Genomic DNA, 14,200 nt, shown 5'->3' with positions numbered 1-14,200 from the left:
CCTTGAACGGCTGTGACTGAAGTTGATCTGGCCCTCAGGAACCAACTGTTTACCACTATCTTTACTCATTCACCAGCACCTTTTGAAGACAAGGACAGAGAGTAAGCAGCACAGCTTAAAAGTGCACTGCCCACTTAAAGGTCACACAGCATTCCTCTGTCACAGTGACAGTTCAGGAGGTTTGCTTCCTGCAGAGAGGACTTAGATAAATAACCCTTCCATCCCCTCCTCCATGGAAGTCACTGAGGTAACAGCTCCAGCGGGAGCAGCTTTTCAGGGGAAAGTGACTGGGCTGCCACTAAAACGGCCAATTACATGCAGAAAGCTCAGCAGCCACAAAAATGCCTATTAGTGGTGCAGGGAAAGCATCAGCGTGTGTGTGTGTATGACTGAAGAGACTCTTCCATGTATGACTAAGTTCCATTCAGGTACTAGGCTGTGTGTGTTTCTGGATTCCTTGGGATGACCCCACAGAAACCAATCTCGGAAACTACATAAACTGCTTCCAGCTGTAACCTGCTCCTTTACTGCTGCTGTGAACAGGGCAGGGCTTACCAGACACAAGCTGCCTAACTGCACAAGGAGCTCACAGTTCAGTTGTGGCTGATGAAGCATTCAAAATGTTGCACGTAACACACCAGCTCATGCTAAGATATTAAAAAAAAAAAAAGCACAGCTGTAAAGCAAGAATTAAGTGTCTATTAACTGCTTGGAAAGGGCACAGGCTGAAGCCCAAAGGAGTGGATCGGTCTTAGAAGGCATATAAGAACAGGTATTAGCATCTTCTCCTGTACACAAAAAACACAAATGATTTAACAGAACTGGGTTGCCTTGCTATCAGACTAATTATTTGGGTCAAACAGCAATGAAAAAGAGTCACTTCTACAATAACACAAAGCCAGAACAGCACTTTGTTTTCATTTTTAAGACTGCAAGCTCCTTAGGCATTAACTCTAGTTAAATCTTGTGTAACACAGGTCTCATTGTGAGCTGTTGCATCAGAACTCGGGTAGTTTTCCTGTCTACCCATCCCAAAGAGACAGGCACTGGTGAAGCAAGGACTGCCAGGAAAAAGAAGATCCCCCACAAGAATCAGGTTTTTCCACCCCTTCCCAACACAGAGTTTTGATGGCACTGCTAGTTACACTTGCACTTTTTAGTGTGTTAACCTGCAGTATTACTATTCCACGTTGTCTGATACAGGCTTCTGTTGAAAGGCCTGATCCAGTCCAGCATGTCAGCACTAACCCATCTTCAGCAGTAGTTTAATTTCTTTGCTGTGCTCTGACCAGGGCTGTCTGAGGTGCAGCAAATGCTGTTTTGTCAACTCATCTATGGAGGCAGTGACCTCAAGCACAGGGCAGGGCAGAGAGCTGGGAGCGGCAGTGTCAAACCAGACAGGCAAGATTCATTGGAAATTCCCCATCAAAGGCAAATCCTTGTGGGTTTTTTTTGCCATTGGAATTTGTCAACCTTAGACAGCTGTCTCAGAAGGCACATTATAGTCCTGGTAAGAGCTCATCCTGATGAGATATTACAGCCAATTCAGGGCAAGCTTAGTCAGGTCTTTGTAGTGATTCTGAGTGCTTTGGTCACTGGCAAGTGTCACTTGCATCTGGACTGTCTCCAGGGAAGGATATGAACATATTAAACTGAGGTTCTCTCACAGCCACATAAAGACCGTCACACAGGTAAACCTTTTTTCTCCACCAGGGGACCAAATAATAAACAGAGCCAAACCCCACTTTCAGACTAATACACAACCCTTTCAGACTAACACGCTGCTCTTACAGCACACATGGAACCTCAGCACAGCAGATCACAATGCTGTGCACCACTAGCAGATGACCTTTACAAAGAAGCCTTCATTTCAAGCATGTGAGCAACACTGCCCATCAAGGCAGAGCAGCCCCAACATCACAGAAACGTTTTTGATGACTTCATGACCTTTCATTTCCTTCACTAAGCCACTTGACACTAAGATACCATCACAAGAGGGCAACACTTTTTAAAGAGCTATTGGGCATTTCCAGGACAGACTTTAACCACAGACTGCTGTGTAATAGTTTTTTATTACGTTTTGAAAGTTCTCATCACACATGTGATCACGACGTAGACAGTTTTATTAGTGCAAAGTGCTTTGCTGCCTGTTGAACCAGCGTGTAAGCTGTTAGCAAAAGCAGGAAGTTACTTATCAGTCAGTCAGTACTGCCTTGGGCACACATCTTTACAGCTACCCACATCTCCTTACCGTCTGTATTCACAGACTCAGACCCACCTCCTCACATCAAGTCCTCATTTATTCCGAAGTATGCACAGCAAACCCTGCACTTCTCTGGTTGAATTTGTGAGGACAGCCTCACACCCTCCAAGCCTCTCCCAGATTACAGCACATCCTTTAACTGTCCAAAACATCACCCGTTTTGGTTGCAAATCCACTTGGATGCTTCCCATCTGGACAACTCATCATTTTTTCCCATTCTCCATCTCCTTTTCTGCCCATGAAGAGTCTGATCACTCCTACTTGCAAGGAAGATGATAGCGGGAGGTGTGGTGGTCCTTCAGGTCAAACTCATCATGGCCTTCCCTGAGAAGCAAACACAAAGTGTGGTCAGAAGTAAATCCCCAGGCAGGGAACTCACCCTTAGACACTGCACCAGATGCCTCCCAGCACCCCTTAACCAGAAACCTCTCCCGGGGTTGGCTGTGAGAACCTGACTGGCCGACACAGACTACTTGTAAACAGAAATCTCTGAGGTGCTTTGTGGAAAGGTCTGCTCATCTTTGCCTGCTGGAATGGGAAATGACAACTGGTTCCTCCCTTTCCGTCTTTGAGAGATTCATGAAACTGGTGGCTCATTTTCAGTACCATGTCAGTGATTTCCAAGCACACTAGCAACTCCCGTGATAACAGTCAAAATGACTGTCTGCCTCACACAACTCTGAAAAATAACTGCTGTGGCTAAAATGCAGTGTATTGGCAGCTGTCTTAACCATGCTCAGCAGCAGGCAGTGTCGAGTAAGACACACGCCTGCATCCACAGCAGGTAACTAAGACACTCGCTCACCTGCCAGACTGCTGATTCTTCTTTTACTGATGTTTGCTGTCTGATACTTTTGTTTGTTTTGTTTTTAATCACCTAGCATTGCCAGTCATATGTTTTCTTACCATGTTCATCTGTTCTTCCCCACTCCATTTCCATCTCTCTACACAAACATTTCCAGGAAGTGAGAGAATATACAAAAAAGCATCTCTTAGTATCCCAACCAGATTCTTAGCATCCTGCTGTCTAAATGTCATGCAGCACTCATCTGAGAACCCAGTCAACTACCCAATACTTTTGAGATATGAAAAAGAGAAGCCACAGAAGCTGTGAGGAATAGCTTTGTATTCAAAGAAATTAACCCTCTGAATCTGAGACATTCAACGTTTTTGTCAAAAATCGAGCGACGGATGTGTAAGAACCAAGACTATAGCTGCTACAAGGCCTGACTGAGAAAAAAAGATTTGCCCATATATATTTGAAGGAAGTTTTTTTATATGGTTTAAAACTGCAAAGTCTCAACCTAAGAAAAGCCTCAGGAATTTATACTATTTCATCTTCCCTCTTATGGGAATCCAGCTCAGATCATCCACCAATGTCATTAACAAGTCATAGGAGTCACTGAACAATGGTCTCGCTTATCCCATCTCACACAACACAGCACATCAGCTGCTCCAGAGAACACTCAGACAATGAGCCCAAACATGCACTGGAGTGGTACACACAGAACATTCCTGCCTAGGACAAGTTTAGTCCCTGAAGCCTGGGATAACTACGGATTGCACAAAGTATTTCCATAATACAGCATTCAGTTCCTCAAATCTTCCCTTCTACTGTGCACTTTGCTGCCCAACAGGAACAACAAACAAAAGCAGCCGAGCTTACCTGTGACTCACCTCTCAGACCAAGAGGAATTGTGAGACTTACTGAAAACAGCGCTGGCAGTAGAGGTCCCCATCACAGCCATGGCAACGCAAAGTGGCATCTTCATTGCAGATACAACACCATGGTAACTCATCCTCATCACTGTCATCTGCCCTGGCAAAAACTGTGGTTGCTGGAGTCTGGCTCTAACTCACAAAGAAAACATAGACACAGAATTCAAACCCCAGCAGAGTCAATACAGGACTTTGATTGTAATGCATGATGGCCACAATGACGTGTTGATCCTAAGTCTGGGAGGTGAACTTGCCCAGAGCTCAAGGATAGGCTCCATATGTATCTAGATTGTTAAATAAACACCCAAGATACTCTACCATTTCTTCATGAGTCTATATTGCTCAGAAGGTAAACAGGTATTCACCTTCATTTAGTGTCTTTAACAATATACACTAACATCGTCCATACTGTGTTAAGGGCACGAAGTTCAGATCTTCTGGCAGGCACCACAGCAATACCAAGTGACTGACAATCCCTGCTGCAAAGGCACTTTTGCTGACAGCTGTTATGTGGGAAGGGAAAGCAGTGGGGAGGTGGAGAGGGGTGTTTTCTCCCTGTTATAGAAAGGAGACTGGAGAACAAAGGAAGTGATTTGCCAAAAGGCCCCTACAATTTTGTACCTGAGGTCAGGCCAAAAACATCTTCTGAAATAATAATCTAAAATATATCAATAAGGCCATCTATTGCCTCTTCCTGCTCTACAGAGAACTCTTGTGGAACTGAACAGCCATACACACACCTGGACACACTGCCTGGGCACTGGCAAAGGCAACTTCCCAACACAGGAATAAGGCAGCACTATCTTTTCCATCAGTAAGCCCAGAACCGCAAGGTGGCACCCTATGAGCTGGATGTCTTCAATAATGCTTACAATTAAATAATTTCTTCCACTGTGGACAGGCATGTCAGGTGTCTGTGAGTCACAGGTCCATTTAATTCTTGTACATTAGAGAGAGAAGGTGTATGTATTTCCATAATCCATTCTGAGCATAGGATATCTTGTTAGTGATTCCCTCCTCTGAGGTTATATGAGAACAGTCGATTACTATCTAGAGGTTCTGTTCTGCACATGCTGAAAGCACTGGCAAACCTCCCACTTCTCCTAGTTCAGACTGTACAGTACTAGACAGTGGCCTTCTTGGTCTAACTATATGGGCAAGCTAAAAATTCCTTCTTTTAAATATCCATCTTGCAAGGTCTATGCTATCTTCTCTGGGTTTAGAGGACTCCACCCCATTTAGCAGAAAGCCAGTCTGAAAGAAAATGCATTCTAGAGAGCAATTCCTTTTAAAAAAGTACAAGGATGATTCACAGCTGTGCTCAGGGCTGGGTCAGCCCTGAAGAAGACACTTGGCTTGCCTGCTCTGCAGAAGCTGGTTGAGTTTTTTGTTTTTGTTTTTATTTTTTTTTCCTTCATCAAGCCTAGGACACAAAGAACTTTTTCTGCAGAACTGTACTCTCCTAAAGACCCCAGAACATGTAATTTCAAGAGATCTTGATCAGATCACAGACCTTTTGCTTTGCTTTCTTATGCAGGTTCTGTTGCAAGGGTTGGGTGGTCTGATCAGGAGGAATGTTGAATCCACTTGCTTCATCCAGGGCTGCTTCCTCTGTGAGCTGGTAACAACAGAAAGCAATAAGGCTCTTGTTTCAAACACAGTTGGGAGTCCCATTCTAGGCTCTAAACCTCTCATGCAGTGATAGATTCAGACTTATCATCTATCTGCTGTTATCCAGACAGGTGTGAGCTTGCTCTGTCTGCACTCTGAACACTGTGTGTACATCGTGATCAGTCAGTGCAGCAGCAGTGGCTTTCAGCTAACACACTCTGCTTTGCAGCGCAGCTATCAGCAGACCCTCAACATCATGCTAATCATGTGTGTGGGGTCTGTAACCAGGCAGAAACTTGAGCACAGAAAGCCCATGTCTGCCTGCAAGACAATTCATAGATGTTTCAGAGACGAATTTAGGCATAAGCTGCACTGAACAGCACACACATGATCCATGTTCTAGCTGGGTGGGGAAATGATGAAACAAGAAGCAACGAAGCAGAGTGGGGCTGGAAAGGAGACACCACAAGAGACACTAAGCGTGAATTAGAAAGACCAGGTGACAGACTAGAAGTGATGTCAGCTGCTTGTAGCCGAATGGCCCATGGGAGCTAGGACTGCAAAAGCACTAGGAGGGGAAGGAATGAACCTTGGCCCAGGAAGAGAAACACATCCTTTGCACACTCACTGGGTAACATACACACCGGGAACAACTGAAAAAATGACAAACAAGGCCACAGCTGCCACTTCTGACCTGCTTTAGCACCCTGCGAATAGCTTCCTCCTCAGCCACTTCCTCGTCGCTGTCAGGGAGTTTATAGGTTTCCAGGGAAACTGCAGGAGTAAGAGACCGGAGACTGTGACCCACACCTGCCTCAAACCTTGGGCCCACTGATGTGCCAGAGACAATCCTTTGTGGTATAAGCTGGTTTTGGCATTCTGGCTCTGGCACAGACAGATCCTTTTCAGATAGGGACTCCTCAAAATGGCCATTACTGTTTGTTTTTAATATTGCAAGAGGGATGGGAAAAAAGTCCCCACCAAAACCAGAGCTTTGCTTTTAAAGGCTTTGTTACTGTCACCAGAGGGTAATAATTCTAGCGAATTATCTCAAAAGAAGGGTGCAAGACAAAGCAGTCTGACCTTACAGCTCCAGCCTTTACTCTCAACTAAGATCTCTCATGCTGACTTCATGACGAACCAACCTGTACAACTTCACAGACAGAACCAAATCTCAGTCTGTTGCTTGCAGAACAGAGGAATTAAATGGATAAACACCTCTCAGAAAACAACTCTGTCACAGGAACTTGCTTCCTCTCTTAGCACTGTTTTCTCATCTGCTACTCACCTTTCTCTGGGTCCTCGCCTTTGAGCGCTGCCAGTCTCTTGGCAACTTGTAGGATCTTTTCCTGCCTAGTGTTCTCTTCCCGCAGCTCCACAGCAGCTTCTGCCAGAAGTTTATTCTTCTCTTCCTCTAGCTGTTTTGAGTCCAGATTTGCAGGGCAAACACAATCTTCACTTTCCCGATTGAGATCATTCAGACTTCCGCTACTAACAGCTGCAAACAAACAGAGAGAAGATGGTGGTGACTCGGCAGCGATGTTCCTTGGGTACAGACAACACAACTGCAGCAATGGTACAAGAGCAGCTTGCTGCTCTCCATTAATCTGGGCAATAAAGGGAGAAGGCACGCCACAGTAGGATTCACACTGTACATGAAGAGAAGAAAGTGAACTGATCTGTGGTTTGCAGTGAGATTACAGAGAAAGCACTGCAGCTAGGAAGATAACAGCATCCCAGATTCTGATGTTTTGTAACAGAGCACAGGCGTCTTAGGAGCAGCAACAGCTCCTCCCCAGGGAAGGGTCACCTTGGGGAAACAGAGGGGAACAATCTGAATAATACAACCCTGAGAAGGAGGAAACATCTCCCAAGCAAAGACAACGAGACCCAGTATGGAGTCAGACGGCTGCTCTTGGTCTACTTGTGTAAAAAGGGACATAAGTCATAAGGACAAACTGGACATGCAGCTCACCTGTAAGCCAGACAGGGAGGCACATATTCCCTTCTCACTATAGCACACACATTATTAGACAGAAACAGGTCTTTGGGAGCCAAAATAGATACCTTGAGGCTGGACTCGTGGTCTGTAATGCTCATCAATGGCAACTTCCTCAGACAGTTGAGTTAAGAGGTCATCTGTCTGCTGGACCAGACTTCTGGTATCTGGAGGCTGGTGTATCTAAGAAACAAGGAGGGCATGGGAAAAGGCAAATGAGAGGAAAGTGGCATACTCAATCAAAGGAAAAGTGTGGTAATCAAGATCACCTAGGTGGGAGCAGCATAAAAACATGCATCCGCTGATCTTTAGAGCCTCACCTTACAATTGTGTGGTGTAAGTCTTTCTGGGCTTAATTCTCAGAGCCGTGGAATGCGCACAGCTCTAAAAGCAGTCACTCAAACAAGGCAAAGTGGTACTGAATGTATAGGAGTGCCTGATGCTGGCTCCCAACCCCAGCTCTGCCACTACCATCAATGTAAACAGAGTGCCACTCTCAACAGTGCCAGCGAGCAGCCCCACCATGGCCTGTGGTAACAGCCGGGTGTGCAGCACTGCTGAAAAAGGAGCAGCCATTTCTCACGGACATGATCATTCATACGGGCTTTGAAGGCATATATTCAACTCATTCCACTTCAATCACCAACCATTCTGTGCTTCCATTTCTGGAATAATTAACAGTATTTTGCCCAGCTAGGATGCAGTAAGAACTGCAATTAGAAGGTGGGGCTGGTAAGACCCAAACACAAACAACTCTGAAAAAATATCAGACCCCTTAAGCACCCAAATGGGTTGAGAGCAAAGAAATTTGGCATCTATTGTTAAAAATAAAGACATGAATTACAGCTGACATAAAGGAACATATAGCATTCAAATGGAAGCAGTGAACTGGTAGAGGCTGGCCATTTGCTTCTGGAGCAGCAACATAAATGGGAAATGGAGATATCTGAAGGGAGCCACTTGCACACAAAAAAGCTGAAGAAGGAAGAACAGCTAACATGCTGGGACACCAGTTACTGTGTCAGCTCAGAATACATTGCTGACTAAAATGCTGACGGAGCTTACAGGTCTGGGAGCCTGGGAAGGACGATCTCTCCCCTGCAGGGCAGCCAACCGGTCCTCCATTTCCTGTGTGGATGGAACAGGTCCCCAGCAGTCCTCCTTCAGGGCAGCCAACCTCGCTTCAATCTCAGCCTGAGTGGGGATGGACTCTGCAATTCCGAATAACACAAGGCAGAAGATTATCCTGCTATGGAAACAAAAGCCTTATTTTTTTTTTTTTTTCTTAAAACTGTATTTCTTCCTGAAATCAGATTCTGAAAACCTGAGCAAAAACATCCCTCAGCCCCTGACATGAATGAGGGGTCACACTGCAGTGACTCAGAGATGAGCCTAATGCTAACTGCTGTCCTCTTCTTTCAAGTACTTGCCTCCTCCGCAGTTTACCTCCTAGTTATTAGGTCAGTATTAGGGTAATGTCATTTGGCAATCAGCTGACTCGGGATACTAGAGACAGGCAGAGAAATAAGTGTCATTTAGGCAGTACCATCCATTGCTCCCACGCCTCTTAATGTAATCCTAGGCACATCAGACTGAAATCCTCCCCTGCCACATAACAGGACAAGAGGAAATGGTCTTAAGTTGTGACAGGGGAGGTTTAGACTGGGTATTAGGAAAAATTTCTTCACTGAACAGGTTATCAAGCATTGGAACAGGCTGACCAGGGAAGTAATTCAGTCACCATCCCTGAAGGTATTTAAAAAACATGCAGATGTGGCACATAGGGACAAGGTTTACTGGTGGACTTGGCAGCTTTAGGTTTAAGGTTGGATTTGATGACCTTAAGAGTCCTTCCAACCTAAACGATTCTATGATAATCAGGTAGCCATTTTTCAGTGTGTTCTTTCCCTTTTAGAGATCACATATAATTTTTTAACTGTTTATTCTCCTACAAGCACCACAAGGCTGTCAAAGAACCTGACAGCTGTGGACTGGGATAAGAGTCTTTTTTCTCCTCTGTGAGGCAAGGCTGGTAAGAAAATGATCCCACAGAGACTGGCACTGATGTTGTCCAGGACAATGACTCACAGGAAACCACCTGCAAAATCATTTGGCCAAAGACCCTAATTTCATTCCGCTCCTGTTGGGCTTGACAAAGGCTCTTACCCCAAACAATGGAAAATGTGAAAGTGATTTTAGAGGTAAGACATGGCCCCAAAATTGAGATGCAGTTTCAAGGAAAACCCCAAGAAGCAAAAGAGAAACTGGAACATTAAAATCACTGTAGAATCTGGCCATTGTGGCAGCAGAACATGGATACTCTGTCCAATTTTAACCCTTCAGTTCCCTAAAAAAGACAGGCTCTGAGAGCCCAGCACCTCCCTCTCCCTTCACATTTCATATTTCCCAAGTAGCAGCATTCCCACCCAAAGTATCTCCAGTATCCTCCAAAACTCACTCGGTTTCCTTTCCTCCCTGAGCCTCTCCAGTCTCTCTGCAATAGCTCTGTCCTCTTTTGAGAGCCTCTGGTATCCAGAGCCTGCTTGACCTGGGGGTTTTGCAGCTGCCTTCTGTTGTTCTCTCAGCTGGTTTTGCTTGGCCTCAAAAGCTGCCACACGCCTGTGACAAAACAAAACAAAACAAAAAAGAGACATGGCAACTGAGCACAGGGGTTTAAACCCTGAGATACAAAACATCCTCTGTGAACCCAACAGGCTGCTTGAACAATGTTGGTGTAGAACAGAAACCACTTCCTCCTGTACCAGGCTCTCTGATATTGTGACACTGAGAGGTACTCACAATGAGGTACTTCCAAGAGTAAGGAAAACCTTAGCTCATAGGAGCAGTACACCTGGCACTATTTCCAAGGAGACAAATAACTTTTCCCCATCAGGCTTCTGTTTCCAAGCCAGCCCAAATCAGTCACAGATAAAGGTACACAGGTGGCTGTCTGGGAGTCTATTCAGAAGAGCACACTCCCCCACCCCCCAAAGAAACAAATGAAAAATCAAAACAATGAAACAAAAGCCCCGTTCTTAATCTAATTCTGAACAAATACTGACATTACAACCCCCACTTCTGCTGGTCTCTATAGGGGAGGAGCAGCAAGGGCCTGGAAGGCTCCCCCGTGGCAGAAACAACCACCTGATTGGCAAGTGCAACTCACTTTTTGTAGTTTTCTGGTGGTGACCATTTTGCTGAATTGCTTTGAGATCCCTCTCTGGAAGAAAAAAAACAATTTCTCTGAACTCAAGATACTGGCAGTGCTTCAACCATCTGGTCTCTCAACTCAAGAGGAACCAGTACACGTTTCTTGACCTCCTGCTACAGCCCTTTCATAACCTCATTAATATGGAGAGCGATCAGCTTATGGAAGGGATTAAAGTAATATAGCTGCCTGGGACAGCAGGGAACTTCATTTCTAGCCCTTTGGTGCATTTTTCTTGCATCTGTATAAAATGTGATGTGATGTAATATGGGCACCAGTGACCCAGAGGAGGGAGGGGCTGAACCACCCTTGCCTCCCACAGCCTGCACCTCCCAGTTCAGAGAGCAGACAGAGAGTAGTTAGGTACAACTCCCACTGCAATTAGCTTCCATGCAGCAGGACACTCTGAAAGGAGCTGTGGCATGCAACAAGCACAGAATTATACAATGTGTAAGCTAAACAAAATGTTACAGACATTATTATATAACCACCAGTATCATAACAACACCTAGCACACATGTGCACTGCACGCCACAACCACATCTTGTGTAACTATCTTCTACTTCGTTATATTCAGGCTGAGCTGGTAAACTATGCACTTATGTAATGTAGTTAGAATATTTTGTTCTTAGAAATCACAGCTACAAACACATCTGTGCTGTGCTAAGGCCTGAATAGCAACAAATGAATGCAACGCTATTGGACCGCTTTCCAGTTCTAAGGTTTCTGTTTTGAAAGCTATTTGCATGAAGAACAAAAATATATGCAGCTTTATGCAGCTACAGCCTACATGTATTATCTACCTGCTATCCAGACAGGGAGGGCTTTTTTTCTGCTGTTGCTCTATAGTACTGATATTAAACAGATGAGATAAAACCAAACAAGGAGAAAGGTTGCCTTGTTTTCTTAATGGCTTTGGCCTTATAAAGGGAAATCAGAAAATTTAAAAACTGAAAGACTGAATGGTGTATTTTCACCATTGATAGCTCACACTGTTTTCATGAGCCAGTGCTTCTGAAATGATGACCTCTGCTAATGAGAAGCTCTTCTCCTTTAGATGCCTGCAGAGCCACAGAATTCATCATCTGCTGGTGAAAATCCCTTGCTATAGGAGAAGTGGGGAAGAGAGGAAAGAGAAAAGCAAGAGAAGGAAGAGGACATGGAAGAATTGGTTGAGAGAGGGGCCCTGGTGTACACTTAATGCTCTCGTGTTATTCCCGTGCATAATCCATACTTCTACTTAATTACATTTTTTTGTTTTCAACAGTCCATTTGCAGGCTATATTTGCAAATACTGTTTTTTTTTTTTTTTTCTTTTAAAAGCAAGCCAATTTTATGCTACAAAATTTTAACTCTTTAGGCTACACACAGCAGAGATCTCCCAACAATGAGAATTTGTGTCACTGCTTGCCCACAGAGGTAATGACACTTGGAACATCTTATTGTCACGCTGTTCAACTACAACACCTCAGAAAATACTGCCCGTGATTTCAAAGGGGTGTAGATTTCTGGGCAAAAACATGGTGGTGCTTAACCTGGTCTCCTATAGCCAAGGTATCCTCAAGCATTCAGTGTCCATCTGTGAAGATTTAAACCTCCTTCTTTCAGACTACACTGTGACCACAGAGAAGAGCCTCACAAATCCTTATTCCTGTCTTTGGACTGCACAGCTCTCACGCGGAAATCTGCAACACAACATGGAGGCACACAGAATGAAGAAACAAAGCGGGATGCTGCCTTTGGGTGAAGAAACACTCTCATCTTACCCAGTTAGTTTTCCGTGACACTGCTTGCACACCTTCTGCTGAGCGCTTCCACAGCGGGGAACAACAGCGCTGAAGCTGAGGCAGCCTGAGCAGAACGACCGTCCGCAGCTCCTGCACCCACACTGCAGAGACACAAGAGAGGGGCAGGACTGGGCTTCACCATCCAGTCCCCACACTCACCGCTGCTCTGGCTGTGTGGGAGCAATGCCCATGCCCATGGGCACTAACAGCAGCGCTGGGGTTGTGCTGGTTTTTAGAACTGTACCACTGGCTGCTGCTGGAGATACAGACGCTCTCAGGAGCCTTTGAGCAGCAACATGTAACTCCTGCTAGAAGCAGTGACACCACTTCATCCCATAGTATAATAAAGTGTGTGGGGGAATTCTCTTAGACAATGACCGAATATTGGATCAGAGGGATGACATCCAAGGACATTTTTTTTTTTTCCAGTAAACGCACATACTTGAAGACAAATTGAGACCAGGCACCAGGAGGACTCACAGGGCACGGAAGGACAACAGGCCACGCCGCTGGCCGGGCAGCGTGTCCCCGGTTCCCCTCTCAGACCCTCGCACTGCGGGGAGGCACCCGCGGGCCGGCCGGTCCGGGCCCCACTCCGCCGGACTTGCCTCTTTCTTGAAGACAGAGAACTTGGACGCACATCCATAGCACCGGCGATCCATGGTGCTACCGGAGGCGCGGCCGCCGCCCTGCCCGGCGCTCAGACCCCGCAATACCCAGCTCCGCAGTGCTGCCTCAGCTCCTCCAGCTGCCGCAGACCCGCGGTACAGCCGCCAGCCGGAACTATCGGTGCCGGGACTATCAGTGCGGGGAGGCCGCGGCACCGCCTTCCTCGCCTCCCACACAGCCCGATGGGAGTTGTAGTCCTTTGAGCGGCCCTCCCCGCCTCCAGTCGCCGGGCGGCTCTCCAGGGTAAACTACACTGCCCAGGGTTCCGCGCGGCTCCCCGGGCTGCCGGGAGCCGCCTGTCGCTGCTCGGCACCTTAACACATCCGGCTCTGCCGCACGATGCATTGTGGTACCTGTAGTCTGGTGCCGGTGGCGCGGCTGTCAGGGGGGTGCTACCAGGCAGAAAAGCGTGTTCTCTAGTCCTGACAGGGCTGCACTCAAGTTACTGGTTTTTAACTTAAACCTGTGATGAGATCCTGGTTCAGAAGAGCATGAAATGAGCTGAGCTGCTAAACTCCCACTGTCCCGAGCCAATGCTCCTGCCCGGGTCTGTCTGCATGCCTTTGGAAGTCAATGTCCTGCCCTGTTTGTAGGAAAAAGTTACTGAGCGTAGTTCTAGGTACCGTTTGTTCCTGTGAGTCATCTTGTTAATTGTGCGGGTTTGCTATTACATTTTGCATTCTTTCCAGTTCAATAGGTAAGTCCACACTGTAAAAACCTACACAATTAAATTAGGAAACTGACTGACCTAGTCAAGGAAGTAAGACTCATTAATACCTGAACAAAGCTAAATTTAAAGGTAAAAAAAAGGGGGTGGAGGGTTTTCAAGCCTTTGGGGTTTTTTAATGGTAAAGAACATTAGAAGGAAAACTAAAATACTTGGAAGTGAAACTTTGCACCTGGAAATTCCACACACTGTAGACATAAAACAGGGATCGCAATAA

At 45.9% G+C, this 14,200-nt stretch overlaps 1 protein-coding gene across 2 annotated transcripts; it reads right to left on the bottom strand.

Annotated features, from left to right (window-relative positions):
* Positions 1–2,053: 2,053 nt before the first annotated feature.
* On the bottom strand, positions 2,054–13,377 carry ZFYVE19 (zinc finger FYVE-type containing 19). 2 transcript variants are annotated; one of them, XM_065839928.2, is made up of 11 exons: positions 13,196–13,377; positions 12,567–12,688; positions 10,759–10,812; positions 10,051–10,211; positions 8,658–8,803; positions 7,661–7,775; positions 6,882–7,091; positions 6,288–6,367; positions 5,496–5,600; positions 3,972–4,114; positions 2,054–2,587 (listed from the first exon to the last, which is right to left on the bottom strand). In XM_065839928.2, exons 1-11 carry the CDS (start codon positions 13,247–13,249, stop codon positions 2,521–2,523), a joined length of 1,257 nt encoding a protein of 418 aa, XP_065696000.1. In that variant the 5' UTR covers positions 13,250–13,377; the 3' UTR covers positions 2,054–2,520. The 2 variants fall into 2 exon arrangements, with proteins under 2 accessions (XP_065696000.1, XP_071665270.1); XM_071809169.1 differs by lacking the exons at positions 12,567–12,688; positions 13,196–13,377 and adding an exon at positions 11,792–12,310.
* Positions 13,378–14,200: the final 823 nt, after the last annotated feature.

The sequence above is a fragment of the Patagioenas fasciata genome, chromosome 5 (assembly GCF_037038585.1).
Source record: "Patagioenas fasciata isolate bPatFas1 chromosome 5, bPatFas1.hap1, whole genome shotgun sequence".
Taxonomy (NCBI): Eukaryota; Metazoa; Chordata; class Aves; order Columbiformes; family Columbidae; genus Patagioenas; species Patagioenas fasciata.
The sequence above is the reverse complement of the archived record's forward strand: the minus strand, read 5'-3'. Positions and strand labels throughout refer to the sequence as shown.

Coding starts and splice junctions, on each gene's coding strand:
- ZFYVE19 (XM_065839928.2), bottom strand. CDS start 13,249: ATGGATCGCCGGTGCTATGGATGTGCGTCCAAGTTCTCTGTCTTCAAG. Junction 7,776..8,657: donor CTTCCCAGGCTCCCAGACCT/GTAAGCTCCGTC, acceptor CTTGTTTCTTAG/ATACACCAGCCTCCAGATAC. Junction 5,601..6,287: donor TTCGCAGGGTGCTAAAGCAG/GTCAGAAGTGGC, acceptor TGTTGTTACCAG/CTCACAGAGGAAGCAGCCCT.